This window comes from Podarcis liolepis, assembly GCF_965112155.1.
Source record: "Podarcis liolepis genome assembly, chromosome: 2".
In the NCBI taxonomy this organism is placed as follows: domain Eukaryota; kingdom Metazoa; phylum Chordata; class Lepidosauria; order Squamata; family Lacertidae; genus Podarcis; species Podarcis liolepis.
Window position 1 is genome coordinate 100754166 of NC_139555.1, and position 16769 is coordinate 100770934.

The 16769-nt window shown below is 39.7% G+C and overlaps 1 protein-coding gene across 2 annotated transcripts in view; it reads right to left on the reverse strand.

The window, feature by feature from the left end:
- ATXN7 (ataxin 7) overlaps positions 1-16769 on the reverse strand; it is a 92624-nt gene that overhangs the window by 31974 nt on the left and 43881 nt on the right. For both annotated transcript variants that reach the window (XM_083491516.1, XM_083491517.1), the window contains one exon: positions 12874-12978. In XM_083491516.1, the coding sequence (XP_083347642.1) occupies positions 12874-12978 (105 nt within the window). The remainder of the gene's footprint in view (positions 1-12873; positions 12979-16769) is intronic.

The following is a 16769-nucleotide window of genomic DNA, read 5'->3' on the forward strand; positions in this document are numbered from 1 at the left end:
CCTTCCTTACGGGGTGCAGAATCTTGGCAAACCATAAGTGACTTTGTATCTAGTGTGGGAGTTTCTGATGGTGTGCACTGCCCTGAGTTTCTAGGTAAAAGGGTAGGATACTAATGTGGTAATATTTCTATTAACAGTGCTATGGGCTGCATTTATAAACAGTTTTATGAACAGATCAGAAGGTCAGCGGTTCAAATTCCTGCGACGGGGTGAGCTCCTGTTGCTCGGTCCCTGCTCCTGCCAACCTAGCAGTTTGAAAGCACGTCAAAGTGCAAGTAGATAAATAGGGACCACTCCGGTGGGAAGGTAAATGGCGTTTCCGTGCATTGCTCTGGTTCGCCAGAAGTGGCTCAGTCATGCTGGCCACTTGACCCGGAAGCTGTACGCCGGCTCCCTTGGCCAATAAAGCGAGATGAGCGCTGCAACCCCAGAGTCATCCGCGACTGGACTTAATGGTCAGGGGTCCCTTTACCTAATTAATATTAACAGTGATAGTTATGCAACTGTCTGTCAAACAGCAAGCAGCCACTCTCTGTGGGTTCCTCGCCCCCTCCTCCCCTTGTGCAATTGCCCCCTTTCTTCTCTGGGCAGCAGTAACTATGCTTAGAGTTACATCTGAACCAAGGTAGCAACAGTGAACAAAAGTTAGGTCTCAACCGAAAAAATTAAAACCAGATCAAACCCCAGTTTCAATGACTAGTCTGCAAGGTAAATCACAGTTACCAATACCCAGGGAAGTGAGAAGGAAAGAGTGCACAGATTCAAGGGGGAAGAAAGGAAGAGGGTGGAGGAAGGCTTATGCAAGCTAATGGGAGATGCTCCTGGTCAAACTACCATGATTTGGAAGCTGACCTAGCACGATGTCTGATCTCAGCCAGTACATTTTTAGTTCCACATAGCTGCAAGACACTAGACTCTGAAGTCATGACATTTTCATGTCCAACCTTCCCCTCCAAACCTTTCACTATCATAGAATTGACAGTTTCCCCTCTAAGACCTTACCATGTTGCTAAAATAAAGTATGAGAAATCCTCTAAATAGTCTATACATTCAGGAAGTTTATATAATTATGTGACATGCTATATGAATGTCATTACAGTGGTACCTCAGGTTACATACGCTTCAGGTTACAGACTCCGCAAACCCAGAAATAGTGCTTCAGGTTAAGAACTTTGCTTCAGGATGAGAACAGAAATCGTGCTCCGGCGGCACGGCGGCAGGAGGAGGCCCCATTAGCTAAAGTGGTGCTTCAGGTTAAGAACAGTTTCAGGTTAAGAACGGACCTCCGGAACGAATTAAGTACTTAACCACAGGTATCACTGTATTTATATAGCAAGGATTCCTCCCCGCTTCCAACAATGGAAATATATTGGAAAGAACACAAGGCAACATTAAGAAGCTTAGTAGTCCAGTAACCTGTTTCCTATACTGGCCAACCAGGTGCCTCTATGAAACCCTCAACCAAGGCATGAAGTTAATAACTGGCTCCTACAGTTTCCCCTAGCAACTGGTATTCGATAGCATAGCCCTCTGAGCATGGAGACTCCATATAGTCAGCCTGATCAGTAGCCAGTGGTAGAGTTAAGTTAGTGACCACCTGCACAACTTTTGGAATAGCTTTACAATTAAGTACTTTCGCAAAGCTCATGTAAGCGCATTATTACAATACAGAAAAAAGCAGGAACCTACACATTACACACACACACACATTTATACATGCACGTGCATAGGCCTTTTTTAAGCTTACAAAACTCCATGGGTTGGATGAAGATTTGCTCTCATCCACTGTTGAAAGTGGCACTGCAGGCTGCAGGGGGAAGGGAGAAAGGGGCAAAATCGCCACCCTGTCATATTCCTCTAGTACTAGAAGAATTTCAGTGAGCAAAAGTTTGGATGCAATCTCTTGTTCGTATATTTTAAATTGTGGAAATCAATATATATTGGAGTATGCAAATACATTAATTTCAATAGGTTAGTTCCATAAAATAATATTCATGTTCTTTCTTTAGGCATAAGGTTCTTGTATCTTTACTTTGGTTGGCTCTGGTATGGTTGCAAAAGGTATTTATTTCAAAGTTTAATACCTGGCTGTTGTCAGACACTATCATTAGCTTGATCATAAATGAGTAGAGAAAAGAGCTCATCAACATTCCTAGCATGCTTTAAAGAGGAACCGAACTTTGACTGCCTTGGATGTAAGCTTACATTTCAGCAGCGAGAAAGGAGTATTTGTTATTAAGAATGGAAAAATGTGATGCAGAAAATTTCAGCCACTATAGATGACATAACAAACAGCAGACTTCCTGAATAGCTGAGAATACTTTTTGACACCAATATAGAAATGGAATGTTCTGTGGCCCAGATCCTCAGTCATGACCCATGAGTTCACAAGGCCCCTAAGGATACCTTATCACCATCTAACTAGGTTTTCAGATACAGCAAATATTACCTAGAGTCCAGTTCTAAAGAGACTCCGTTTACTGGGAATTGCATAACAGGACCAGGGGCTCACCAAGATGTCATCTATCTTACTCAGAAATATGAGACGTTCTTTTTAAGCACAGACACAAACACACATGTGAATGAAGGGCAACTGAAAGTGAATACATTTCCACAGCATTTTCCTCCACATCAAACCAAACTCTCATTAAACGTTTTAAAGGGGAACTGCTCAACTGACTAGTGTACTAGGAAGGATAGACAGAAGGGGGTGGGAAGAAGCATGCACAGAGGCCCCTCCCCCCAGGAACTTTTTGAAATTAGGCATGAAAAAAGCCTTCTAATGACTTCAACAGAATGCTCCTTTTAAACCTAATGAGAACAGAAATGATGTGATTTTGTGGCGCTGTTGCATTTGAGTTCTAGCATAACGTAGGTGTCTAAACTGAACTAATTCTGATATTAATGGATGCAAATTATTCTCCTACCTTTTACTGTCATTGTAGGTCAAATTTCTGCCTGGACACTGAGGTCCAGCGCCGAGGGCTGCAAGAAGCCAAGTTACAGGGAACCAGGCAGAGGGCTTTCTCAGTAGTGGCACCCGCCCTGTGGAACGCCCTCCCATCAGATGTCAAAGAGAAAAATAACTACCAAACTTTTAGAAGACATCTGAAGGCAGCCCTGTTTAGGGAAGCTTTTAATGTTTAATAGGTTGTTGTATTTTAGTGTTTTGTTGGAAGCCGCCCAGAGTGGCTGGGGAAACCCAGCCAGATGGGCGGGGTATAAATAATAAATAATAAATAATAAATTATTATTATTATTATTATTATTATTATTATTATTATTATTATTATCATCATCATCATCATCATCAAGAATATGCAGCAGCAGGAACATCATTCTGCTTTTTGCTGCCCTGGGCTCCACTGGAAGGAAGGACAGGATGCAAATTTAATTAAATAAATAAATAAATAAAGGTATGGCCCTTTTCTCCTCTTTTCAGTTTTCAACGGTAGCAGCAACAGCCATTGTGAGGGGTAACTATGGTCAGCTGGCAATCTGACATTAGCAGAAGGAGCACTAAGTGGCACTGTGTTCAGCTGCCATCTGCAGCATTAGCAAAGAAGAGAGAAAAGGCACTCTTTAGGACCCAGAAGCACAGTGCAGAGCCACAGTGGACAGGCTCTGGCTGCATGCAGCAGCTAATGAACTAAATAAGTCATCCTTGCATCACAGCTCCTTGTCCCTTCCAGTACTTGCCCTAAACAAAGTTTATCTCTTTTGAAGCCAAGTGCAATCAGGGCATGTAGGAAAGAGAGGAAGACGGTGTCCAGCAGCTGCTGATTGAACTTCGAGAAGTACTTCCAGTTCTTCAGAGCTGACAATTTTATTTTATTTTACTGCAAAGAAGGTCCTATTATATTAATGAATGGTGTATTTTTCAGTAATTCAGTTGGAAACTCCTCTTACTACACAGTCCCACTTAATTTACAGCTTGCCCTAATCCTTCGAGATAAATCTAACTGCTCAGTTCTATGCCAAAGATAATTCCAGTATAGTCTGGCACATAATTAGGAATAAAACAAATTCCTGGACTCAGAATCCTGTAAATAGCAGAACTGAGCTGAGTTCACAGTTCTTCCAAACAAAAAATGATTCCTGGCTACTCGAACCTTTCTTCATTTGTGGAGTATAATTTAGGACAGGGCGGCGGCAGAGTCATTTTGTTGCTGCCATGATTAAACAGTGGGTAGTCAGGAATGCTTGCCATTTGCACTCAGATCTACAAGTAGAGTCTGATGGGTCTTCTGCCCAGCCTTGCTACATTATTAGATATGGAAACAAATACACAATAACTGGAAATGGATCAGACACCAGAGCACAACAAGTGCTCACATACGAAAGCCCACATGTTTTGGTTGCAACTTGGAACCAGAGCATCATGGGCAAAAAGCCAGTGCCATTCTCGGATGCCTGTCTGTGAGAGAATGGGATTGGGTGCGATGACACTGCATATGTACAATTTCACCTTGGGTCGCTTGATTTCTCACTCCTCTGCACAGTATCTTCCTTTGTTTGGAGCTGTAGTCTGGATTAGGTTTGAGTTTTTTCTATGCACTCTGCTGCCTGATTCACTGGGCTTCAGCCCCAGCTGGGCTGATATCATAATATTGCCTGGACCTCTATGAACCCACCTGTTTGCCCTTGGCTGTTGCCTAGCACAAACTGTTCGCAATTGAGAGATTAAAACTCAAGGCATGTAAATCTCATTTCTGAGGCAAAAATCAAAGAAAACAGTTTAACCACTAATGCAGAAATCCAATTGATATTATGAGCTTTATTTTGCAATTCTTATTCAAAGATGAAGACTTTAACCTTTGGTTTTCATGCCATTGCCAACATTAGGAATGCAGCTCTTGCATTTCAATGTGTTAAGCTACAGTCTGTTGAAAGGCAGCCTGATGAAACAAGTTTATTTAAAAACTCAAGGATTTGGGTTTAGCGCGAACAAAATGAGTAATTTTGTTGAAACTGAAATGGATTCCTTGCTCCTCTCCCTTATAGCACAGTATCAGATGCTTAAAAAGCACATCAGAATGTAAATATGTATATGGCATATTTTAAGCACTATTCCTTCCCCTAAGAATAGGACTTCTAAGATATATACAATCAATTTATGTAAATCAAGGCAGATTGCAAAATAACAGTAGTATGTTTTTGCTCCTCTTAGCTTTGGCAGCGAGAAATCAAGCAAACCATAAACTGTAATAAGGAGTGCCAGAAACGTAACACCCTAATGACGCCTTCTCATAGTTCCATAGGTGCATGCCTATATATTATGCTGCCAGCAACACAGCATATGATGCAATCAAATTGTGTGCATGGTGGGGGAGAAGCAAATAAAACATTATAATCATATAATGATTATATGATGATCTCTAATTCTCTACAGTCGACAGGACTATTGCAGTGCCAATACCTAACATGGCTAATAAAGGTGGATAGCCTGAGCCTCAAAACAGTTAGGAGGATGAAAAGCAGCAGCCAGGTAGGATCTAGGGCAGCCTTTCTCAACCTGTAAGTCCTCCGATGCTGTTGAACTACAACTCCCATCACCCCTAGCTAGCAAGGCCAGAACTCAGGGATGATGGGAGTTGTAGTCCAACATCATCTGGGGACCCACAGGTTGAGAACCCGCTGATCTAGGGGAATAGCTCAACAACATGCACAGATGGGAAACATCACAGAACTCCATCCGAAGATGGTTAGCTGCTGAAAGGAGGATCTGGGAGACAAATGGCAATAAGGGTTCAGAATAAAGGGGGATGCTGGATCCATGAGTTTCAGGAGCTGGCATGTGAATGTAGGCCATCAGTTAAGCCTTAACACAGTAAGAAGGTGCTATATATCGCCTTCAGAGGATATATACTTAGTTAGCAAAAATCTCTTTGGTGTTCCTTCCAGGATTTCCCTACCACAAAATGAACCAGAAATGGCTTGTTACAGTAAAGGTAAAGAGACCCTTGACCATTAGGTCCAGTCGTGGCTGACTCTGGGGTTGCAGTGCTCATCTCACTTTATTGGCCGAGGGAGCCGGCATACAGCTTCCGGGTCATGTGGCCAGCATGACTAAGCCGCTTCTGGCAAACCAGAGCAGCGCACGGAAACGCTGTTTACCTTCCCGCCGGAGCGGTACCTATTTATCTACTTGCATTGACATGCTTTCAAACTGCTAGGTTGGCAGGAGCTGGGACCAAGGAACGGGCGCTCACCCCGTTGCAGGGATTCGAACCGCCAACCTTCTGATTGGCAAGTTCTAGGCTCTGTGGTTTAACCCACAGCACCACCCGTGTCCCACTTGTTACAATACAATACTTTTAAATAATTTCTGGAGGCAGCTTTTAACACATTAAGTTGCTTTTACAGAAAAGGACTAAGAAAGACATTGAACAAAAAAGGCTTTACTAGCAGGAAACAGTAGGCAACCACCTGGGATGGAGAAAGGTTTTGCATCCAATAAGCCAGTTGTCTAGATCATGCTATCAAGTGAGGTTAACAATTAAAATTTACCACACATCCGATATAGCTGTGTGGCCAAATGGCCATTTGTTTCCTCTATCTCATCGTCAGTTCCACATCTGATAACAGGAAGTTTCATGACAAGCATGTAGGGCCGCTGTCAAGATAAATGAAATAAGTACACCAACCACATGCATGTTGGAAAAACACTAAAGGGATTCTAAAACAAGAAATATCTATCGGACAAATACTGAAAATGGACGCAGGACTAGGCTAGAATTTCTCTCTCTTCTACGATGAGATTCCTAAAATTGTCTTACTTCAGGCAAACATTAGCTTGAAAGTGAATCTTTAGAATCTTGCTGCTCTGTTAAGCTCATTTATTTATTGTTTCTTAACGGTTAAAATTATCATTTCACCACACTATGCATACAAAAGCTCTGGTCTTGAGGCCAGTTTTTATGCCAACTGTCTTCTCATGGGCCACCTCTGCAAACTGGTTTGCATGGATAGCAAACTTTGCAGAAATAACAAAAACTTCTGACAAGCAGGACTTACAAAGTGACTGTATTCTGCAGCCAGGCTCAAACACACCTAACAGTGATGTGGACGGTTCAGTGCATTTTAGTCATGTTAAATATGAAACCTACATTATATGTCTGATGAATAAAGCATGATCGTGCAGCTAAAAGGTTTATTTTGTGCATCCAAACAGTTCTATTTTACCCAAGCCTTTAAATGGTTAACTGGTCTCCCCCCCCCCCACATGCGGCCCTCCCTTGGAAGCAAGCTATTTATAAATACAAGAATGTGCAAAAATTAGTATAACAATTTTCAGTGCCTTACTTTTTTATTTAAAAAACTTAAACAATGTAAGGAATGCGTGTTATTGAGATTTCACATCTCAAAATATTTATTGATACTCCAATAAATTCAAGTACAGCTTTTAATTTGCATATAGAACACTAAACATCAGCAAAAAGATACTGGCCAACCCCTCTCTCAGAACCCCTTTTGCTCAGAAAAGCATGGGAAATAGCCTCACTTTTTGGGAGCACTTTGAAAGTGAGAAAGTATCATTCCCCCTCCTGTGGAAGTGCAGACACACCAATTTCTGCAGTTTATGTACTCGCTTTAGCATATTAAAGAGAAACACAATTTATACTAATAAATGTTAAGTCAAGAAGAGAACAGTGTGTACCGGACCTATTTTACGTTTGGTGTTTTGGCACACACCGTACTTCAGCAAAAAAAATAAAAAATTCTTTGCAGATTATGCAATTTAAAAATATTGTTTTATTTCATGCAAATAGCAACTAATTTAAGTGCAAGTAGAAAGTTCTCTCCAGAGCCATCAGTGCCTTAAAAGAAAATTTTATGCTTATGACAACTCAACAGCATATAAACTATTTGTAATATAGGGCATCCTATTAGAATTCAAGTATGTCTTGTGGCTTTTTATTGAATAACGTGATAGCATTTGTGACTGTAGCCAACCTTGTTGCTTAAACTTGTTAAGAGTGTTTCCAGCTTCAGGTTAATAAGTGCCAAGTGTATATTTTCAAGCCTCCCCTCACATCCCTTGTTTGTTTATTTTATTGGAACGGCGATCTAAGTGGAGATACTTTATTAAATGATACGCTGTTTTAAAATAACCAAGTAATTGGTTGAAGTGTCTTTACTGAGACAAATCCAGCGGTAAACTTGAAGTGCAAAATGCTTCTGGGGACATGCCAGAGTGTTCACTTGTACGAGCTATAGCATTTCATACAGCCTTGCCAAGAAGAAATTAAATCAGCCATTACTAGAACTGGAGATTAAAATCCAGCTGCTGGTATTCAGAGTTGGTGAACTACTGTTTGAGGAATGGAGAAGTATTTATATGCAACCGACTGAAGCTTCTAATGGTAATTTCCTAACTGTATAATTATCTCAGGCCTTTTGGTAGTCAGCTACCACATGTGCCTTTCTGGCATTAGCTTGATAGGCTGAGGGTCCCTTTTGTGAAGAAACAGAGGCAGTACAGATTTTATTTTGGCAACTGGGTGACAACAGATGGAGGATTTAGAGTTCTGGGTGCCACATGAAGCTCAACAAGCTTTTTGGAAGGTGGTTTTGTTTTGCTTTTTAACCGTAACTGCAATATGAGGTATAAGAAGCAGGTAAAAGTGACTCTATACAGCTCCACTTGCTGTAATAGGATCACACAGAAATGTCCTTATACTGCGGTGCCATGCAAAGGACACACTTCTGCAAAGTCGTGCACAGCTCGCAAGTACAAAAACTACATCACTGGAGGTATGGAAGAATGACTTTGCCGGTCCCGTTCCCAATATCAAGATCACCTCCCTCCATAGCGACATGCTACAGACCTGAGTTTTAAGTCAAACTATGTGCCTCTGCCCTTCACCTATCCATGTACTGACCTCTGCCATCAAGACAGAAACACTTCTCTCCAACACTGCTCATCAGAGACAATTTGGCAATGTACAGCCCCAGCTTCCACAGGACAACATGTGGTATAGACAGATCACAAAGAGACAAACTCCAAAGCTCATCTAAGGGAGGAAATGTGCATTTTCCAAAGGTGATATGTGCATTATGGCTGCATAATAGGAAATGTTGGAAAACATCAATCTGCCACCTTAAGAAAAAAACCCAAAGCAGGAAGAAGCAAACGTGATCACTTACCAACAGAACAACCCTCTCCTCCCACTCTCAAATCACACAAGCCTATGATTATGTGACTACCCAAACTGTACCTAGCTATCCAAGCCTTCAAGGCGACAGACTATGCTTCAAAAGTAACAGAGAGCAGCTGATGTTCACTTTATAGGTAATAATGTATACTGCTGCAACATAATATTTAATCGCATCTGTCTGCAATACTGTCTTTAACTTCTCAGATTCCACTGCAACCTAGAATAAGGCTATCATATGTATTGACACACCCTAACAGCAACCTAGGAGTCACAAATGAATTGGCATGTTAAGTCAAGTTTAATCCTACTGAACTGTCCGTTCTTTGATACCAGTGGTTGGTGGACTAATCTGCTTGCTTTCAGTTAAGAATATAATATGCAATGAGTACTTCATCTTTCTGACAAACCAACGTTGTAAAGTAACACAGGTTACAGAGAAGATTAAAGGGATTATAGCACAATCGCATCAAGACCATACTGCGTTGAATACTAATTTAAAGCAGGAAAACTCTTATCAGAAATCTGCCTTAGAAAAATACTCACTTACCTGATCACCTGTGCTTTGTTAAGAAATGTTTCTAGGTGACTGGGCAGGGAAGCTTTCAAGAAGTTGGTTGTTTTTTCCCCTTTAGGCCATATATGACTAACAGGGACATTTAAGGCAGGTGAACTAATAAAAACGTTAGTGAGCAAGTAAATTTGCTGGACCCTATAGTCAACAGAGTATTAATATTAGCAATAGGATTTCTTACCCGCCCTTCACTATACGATCCCAGGGTGTGTTACAACACTATACAAATGCAGAATTAAAATCAGCCTGAATAATTTAAAGCATGAAAACAGCTGGTTTTTTTTAACTCTAATGATGGCTCCAAAATTAGCTTCCAATAAACAGCAATTTAGCAATTTCCTCTTCAAGCCAGGTTCCAACATTTGTTCATCACTTTTTAGGACAAATATCAATAATACTAGTTTCTGTAATCAGCTTCACTAATAAGCAGACAAAAACCATGACCATAAGACTTCAGTCTACTGTAACTAGAGTACACAATAAACACTCAACATGGACCATATGAAAACACAATATACTGCAGTATACTGTATACACAATATACTTCCATTCTTCTAGTGGAAGAAGATGGGGAGGAAAAGATACATAGGTTTGACATCTGAAGAATAACATTCAGTTGGTATACAAAACGTATCCTCAAAATATTTCTGTACATGTCACTCTTAATCCCATTCTACAGAAAGGAGGCAGAGGTCGAGGAACAGTGACTATAAAGCACACACCTATAAATCCAACTATGCTTTTTTAGCAAACTCTCTCTCACTTTTTTGGCTCAATTCAAGCATCTCACCATGCCAGAACATGGTTAAGGAAGCTTAACTGTAGTTTTCCATAATTTCCAATTCAAAAGAACTATCTATACAGTAGTTACAAAATCCCACAAAACTATCATTTTTAATATTTGTAGGCATTCTAACATTTCCTCCGTCCCATGTCTCATAAAACTTGATTGGTTTTTATAACATGTCTCACTTGGCAGTTCCAAGAACTTTGCCATTTCCATCAATGGTTATAAACCTGGCTTGGTCTCAGTCATGGATATAAATTAGATTTCATGAAAATTCTCTCTTTCAAAAACGTTACACTCGTATTAAAATACACTTAAAGCTACCAAAACAATCAACTGACTACCACCTCACTTCTTTCAAATAACAACAACTCAATCCTCAGGTGGCACAATGGGTCAGTGAGTCTGGCTGTTAACTGGAAAGCTGGCGGTTCGAGACTATCTAAGGACAGCCATTGGCAGGAATTCTGTATTGCAGGGATGGACTAGATGACTCTAAGGGCCCCTTTTATCTCTACAATTCTATGATTCCATTATTGTTTTGCAGAACCTCCTTACTCATACTTTATTTTAATTAGTGACTGTCTATGAAAAAATTGAAATGCCACTATACATTTACAGATGGCAAGATTTCTGGATTGTATTTATAAACACTTTACTGAAACCAGCCTTAAAGTAATGCTAATTATATATTTACAATAAAAATAATAAAAATAAAAAATTGTCCAGTAGCACCTTATAGACCAACTAAGTTTGTTCTGGTATAAGCTTTCGTGTGCATGCACACTTCTTCAGATACACTGAAGCAGAAGTCACCAGACCCTTATATATAGTGAGAGGGTGGGGTGGGGTAGTAGGAGATGGGTGATTGGCTCAATGGGTATGGTAAACCTGTTGGCAACTATTAACGACTGCAATTAGTCCTACAGGAAATATATATATATTTTCCCCACTATATATAAGGGTCTGGTGACTTCTGATTCAGTGTATCTGAAGAAGTGTGCATGCACACGAAAGCTTATAACAGGAAAATCCCAGCTACAATAGTTCTCACTGAAATTTTCATTAGTGGCTCCTTGTGCTTTTGCTTGCCCCAATGAATTTCATTATTTTCTTTTTAAACATTATTTTAAATTTAAACAGTTGGACTTGTTCTATTTCCAAAAGGTAACAATTAATTTCAGTGGGTCTACTCTGCATTGGACTTAAATCAGATGCAATCCTGAGTGTTTATCGACCCTATGGACAGCATTTTATTTCCTCACCTTAAATAATCTGTTAATACCAACACATCCAAATCAGAACTCATGTAAAATTCACTACAACTATATCTAGTATCAAAACACTCTATACTGCAATACATATGAACTATGATGGTGAGCCATCCATCTAACAGGGTTGCCCCAGCCACTCTGGGTGGTTTCCAACAAATTAAAACATCCAGACACATACACTCTGCTTCTAACATGTTCAAGTTTACCATTTTCTGAATTTTTGCATCATTGCTGCAATTGTATAACTGGTTCAAATGAGACAGGCCAGATTCTCCTTATTTTGCAGCACGAAAAAGGTCTTAGTGGAGGTAATATATGGTCACCTTTAAGGCCAATTCACATACCCCAAAAAGTAACTAATGTAAAGAACATTTTTAGTCTTGTGTAAAAGCTATATGAGAGTAAACTCTAGGTTCTGTATACAAGATAGCATCAACTCAACTCTTTTTCTTCTGAATATGTTTCTTCTGTTTTCCTTATTTATAATGCTGTTCAAATCTCTCTATGTTTAAGAAATATTTGCAAACCTAATAAACAATATTTCAAAAATTATAAAATAAAACATGGGCTATAAATTATGCCTTTTAAAAAATTTAACATGGGGGAAATGCAGAGAATACTTCACAAAACAGTGCCCTAAAACACATACCTGGACTTGTTTCGATTAATGTCTGCAGGAGATTTTGTGGATATTTAGGTTATAATTAGAAAAATCTTAATAATTGTTCATAAAGGAAACAGTTTATAAGAAGTAAATAAGGAGGCCAAATACAGGATAAAGGAAGTCTTTTGGCTGGTTGTTTGTTATGTTCACTGTATGTTATGTTCACGTTTAATGAAGGTGGATTTGTGTATTGGGGTGGGGGACTTGTGTTAGGATGTAAATAAAATTCCAATAAAATAATAATAAAAAATTAACATGAAAGCGCAATCATATGCACAATTCATATTTGTACAATATTTACATAATGCCATGTGCAACATCGGCTGGAAAGATCACAAACAGGGATAATCTAAAATTGCCAGGCTTAATCCTGATTTTACCTCACCCTAATGATTAAAAAATGGTTCAGTACTTACCATAATGTGATTGAAATGCCTGTGGTTTTACGACCTGATTACAGTGGTTACACATCACCAAATAGAAATCATCATGAGCTGGGCATAGGCCAAATATTGGCATATCTAAAATAAAAAGACAAAGGGTATGTCTCACAAGTATTCAAAATGGTGGTACAACAATTTATATAAAATAACCATGTAATGTTGCTGTAGGTGAATCACTGAGACGAAGTTTCAAAAGCTACATGTGGGAGTGGAGAAATGAATAGTTACAGAATTAAGTATTACAACATATCTACTTCAGAGTGAACACAAAAATAGCTTATTGACAGTCATTATCTATAGGTACTTGAATACAGAATTGAGTTTATACTACTTTAAGAAGAGCATTAGAAACTAGAAAGAGCACATAAATATTTTTTTTTTCTAAATTGCATGCAGGTTGGGAAAAGTTATTAAACATTTCTAAGGCATTACTCAAAGGCATAGGAATTTAACTGCTAGCAAATATTTCCTAGCAAACATGCATAGGATCAGACTGCATACATTTTAAAGGCATAGCTTTAACTAGACAGCGTTATGTATCAAATAGTTCTATTTAATAGGATATTATATCCCAGCCATCTGGTACCACAGACCTAGAAAACACTTGCAAAAGGGAGTGAAAAAAACTGAGCAGGAAACTTGGCTGTACAATGACATTTGGACAAAATAATAAACCTTACATGTAGGCTACTATTATAATAGACTTCTAAATTGGAATAGTGTTTCTATATTATCCTCCCTGACTACAAACAGAGGTAATATGCTAGAAAATCACCTTCAAAATGGCTTCCTGCTATGTTAATGAACTAGTGGGCTCATCCCCACTTTCACACCTGCAAGAAGATCAGAAGTCTCGGCTTTTAAACAAGCCACTGTTTGCTGGCGTCCTGGGGAGGTCACTTCCGTGCTGCTAACACAGTGGTTTGACTTCACCCCCAGAAGTGCACTCCATTGCTCTCTTGAGACAAACAGATGCCAGTAACAGCAGTTTGCCACAGTGTAAGAACTTGGGGAAACTGTGATTACTGAATAAGCCAGGATCTGAAACCAGGCTCTGAATCTGGTTTGCTCTCACAAAGTAGAGTTTGAACATCCCTTGCTTCTTCCTTGCAGGTACAAAAGATGAAAGGGGTGAGGCTGTGAGACTGAGCCTAAGCCTGAGGCAGGAAACCATGGTTTCCAGTTATGTTTGAATTAGGTCTGTAAGTTCAAAGCACAGGCTGCCCTGGCACTAAATATACCAATCAATATCATTTTAATCTGGATAGCAGGCTGTACTCAGCAATTAAAACAGTTTTAAGAGATACATAATGGACAGCTAAATCATATTTCTTCAGTTTGCAAGACAGCCTATGCAGTAAGGGCCAATCATTATCAGTTTTGTAACAACAGCTTAGCTTTTCTACAGAACATCATAAAGTACATTCCGTGGCAGAATGACATTTATAACTACCATTGTATGGACAAAGAACAAACAAAACACACAGTCAACGAGTCTGGACGATGGTAAAACCTCCAAGCCTATCTCTTTAGGAGGTAGAAAACTATTTTCTCACTCACAGCATATCACTTATTGATGCAAGGAATCTGCAACTGAATACTTGAGCAAAGGTTCATAGCCAGATCAGTCACAATGCCTCAAACAAGTGGACCGTGTCCACCCAGCTACTACATTCATGTAGAGAACAAGATCTTATGAATGGGTTGCCATTCTGAAAATTTATTACCTGGTTATTTAAAAACACTTGGAATGGTGTTGGAGTACCATGGAAACTGCTTGTTTACAAGTATAGCATAGTTTAACCGTAAACAACATGAAAATCACTTGCCTTGGTTCTTAAAATTTATTTTTTAATTCTTATTTAAAACAAAGTTGCACTTGATTTTGACATTTCCAATCTCAAGTATTGAAACTATTTTGGAAATGTGTATCAGGTGGCTTCCTGTGTTGCTAAAATGTATTATGCTAGCCTCCACAGCACTCAATCAAATTTTAACCTTCGTGACTTACTGTAAGCAATGAATTATTTGAGCACATCAGTTTATGTAATTTTTATACCATTAATCTCAACCCTTTCAGTCATGGGACCAACCTATAACCTCCCCCTTCCCCCCCTACATATTTGTACGGTGGTAGTGCTTTGGTTGCAACCCACCTTGGATTAGGCCGTGAACCTGTGGGTGCCAATCCAACATCTGAAAAGCAATGCTTTATGCCCCTTGTGGGAGCTTCATCCTGGAGTCCTAAATGAGATTATGGGTTCCTTTGTCTGGTGGCCAAAATTTGCAATACCAAGAAAAGAAGCAAATGGTAAATTTCTTGGGTAGCATCTAATGGTTGCATGAGTGCTATGCAATTTATGCAAGTGACTGCTCTCTTTCCCTCCTCTGGTCCCCGTAGCCCCCCGAACCAACCAAAAACTCTGTCCAAAGTGACACTCCTCCAAACAGTGGGGGCTGTGTCATACAGTGTTGCAGTGGGAAGGCAGAGTTCCCTGAAACTGAGCACGGGGATCTTGTGTCAGCAGAGCTCCCAATGGAGTAAGATCCCTCTGCCCAATTTCAGGCAAATACACCGCCTCCGCACACACACTCCGGTGGTATATGACAAAGGCCCCACTGTTCATGTCATGTGGGAGTGGCAAACCCACTAGAAAGTTTAACAGAGGGAAAGGCCCCAACCATTGGCCAAAGAGCCACCAATTGCTATTCAAGAAAGAACACTGATTATTTCAGGCTAGATATTAAACGCCCACAGATAATTTCTTCTGGCCTTGAAAAACTAGTCTCCCTCTACTTTTTCATTTACAGTGGTACCTCAGGTTACATACGCTTCAGGTTACAGACTCCACTAACCCAGAAATAGTACCTCGGGTTAAGAACTTTGCTTCAGGATGAGAACAAAAATCGCACGACGGCAGCGGGAGGCCCCATTAGCTAAAGTGGTACCTCAGGTTAAGAACAGTTTCAGGTTAAGAATGGACCTCCAGAACAAATTAAGTTCTTAACCTGAGGTACCACTGTATTTCCCTTCTCTCTATCTTTTTTGTTACTATTGTGTATTCTGTTCCCCGCCTACCACCGAATCCTGATTTGCTCTGAACCACAGTTCCCCCTAATTTTGATGTAAAGATAAACTATGGGTAATTAATCCTGAAAAAGTCTTCAGTTGCAGTATGTGCAGAAGCGAAAGAGCTGGACAAGGGTGGAGGTGAGATTTTTGCTTATGTCCAAACCAGGCCTTATTTCACTTTCAATTCACTTTTAATTTAAATACCAACTTTCTATATTGCTATACAAAAGGCGGTTTGTGCTAGCTTGGGGGGCGGGTGGGTAATGTATTGTATAACTACCCTGAAATAATAAGGTGTGGTATATAAATCCCCCCAAACCCCTTTGCTTTCATCTATTTATGTTACCAACCAATACAAATACCAAGACAATTACATTATATAAGAACAAAAAGTTCAGCAGTGAAGAAACATTCTAAATGCCAGCCTAGAAAATCTGTTGCCTGCTATCTAAAATCTGCAATGAAAGCAGTTTAGGTAAGCCTCTAAGGAAGTGAATTTCATGGGTTATATGGCCAGTAGGTTAAACATGGGGCATGATGCCTCTGAGTCTTACTCTTAAATTTAGGATGGATTGAAATCAAGAAAAAATTACTTGAAGTCACATTTCCCACTATACAATTCATACATTTCCTAAGTAACAGTACACATTAACTGCCATATATTAAAACACACCAGTCTGAAACTAAATAAAGCCTTTATGGTACCTAGGGGCATAATCCAAAACATATTGTCATACACCCATGCGCCATCGGCACTGCATAAATATGAGACTAAGAGACAAGAGACAATTGAGAA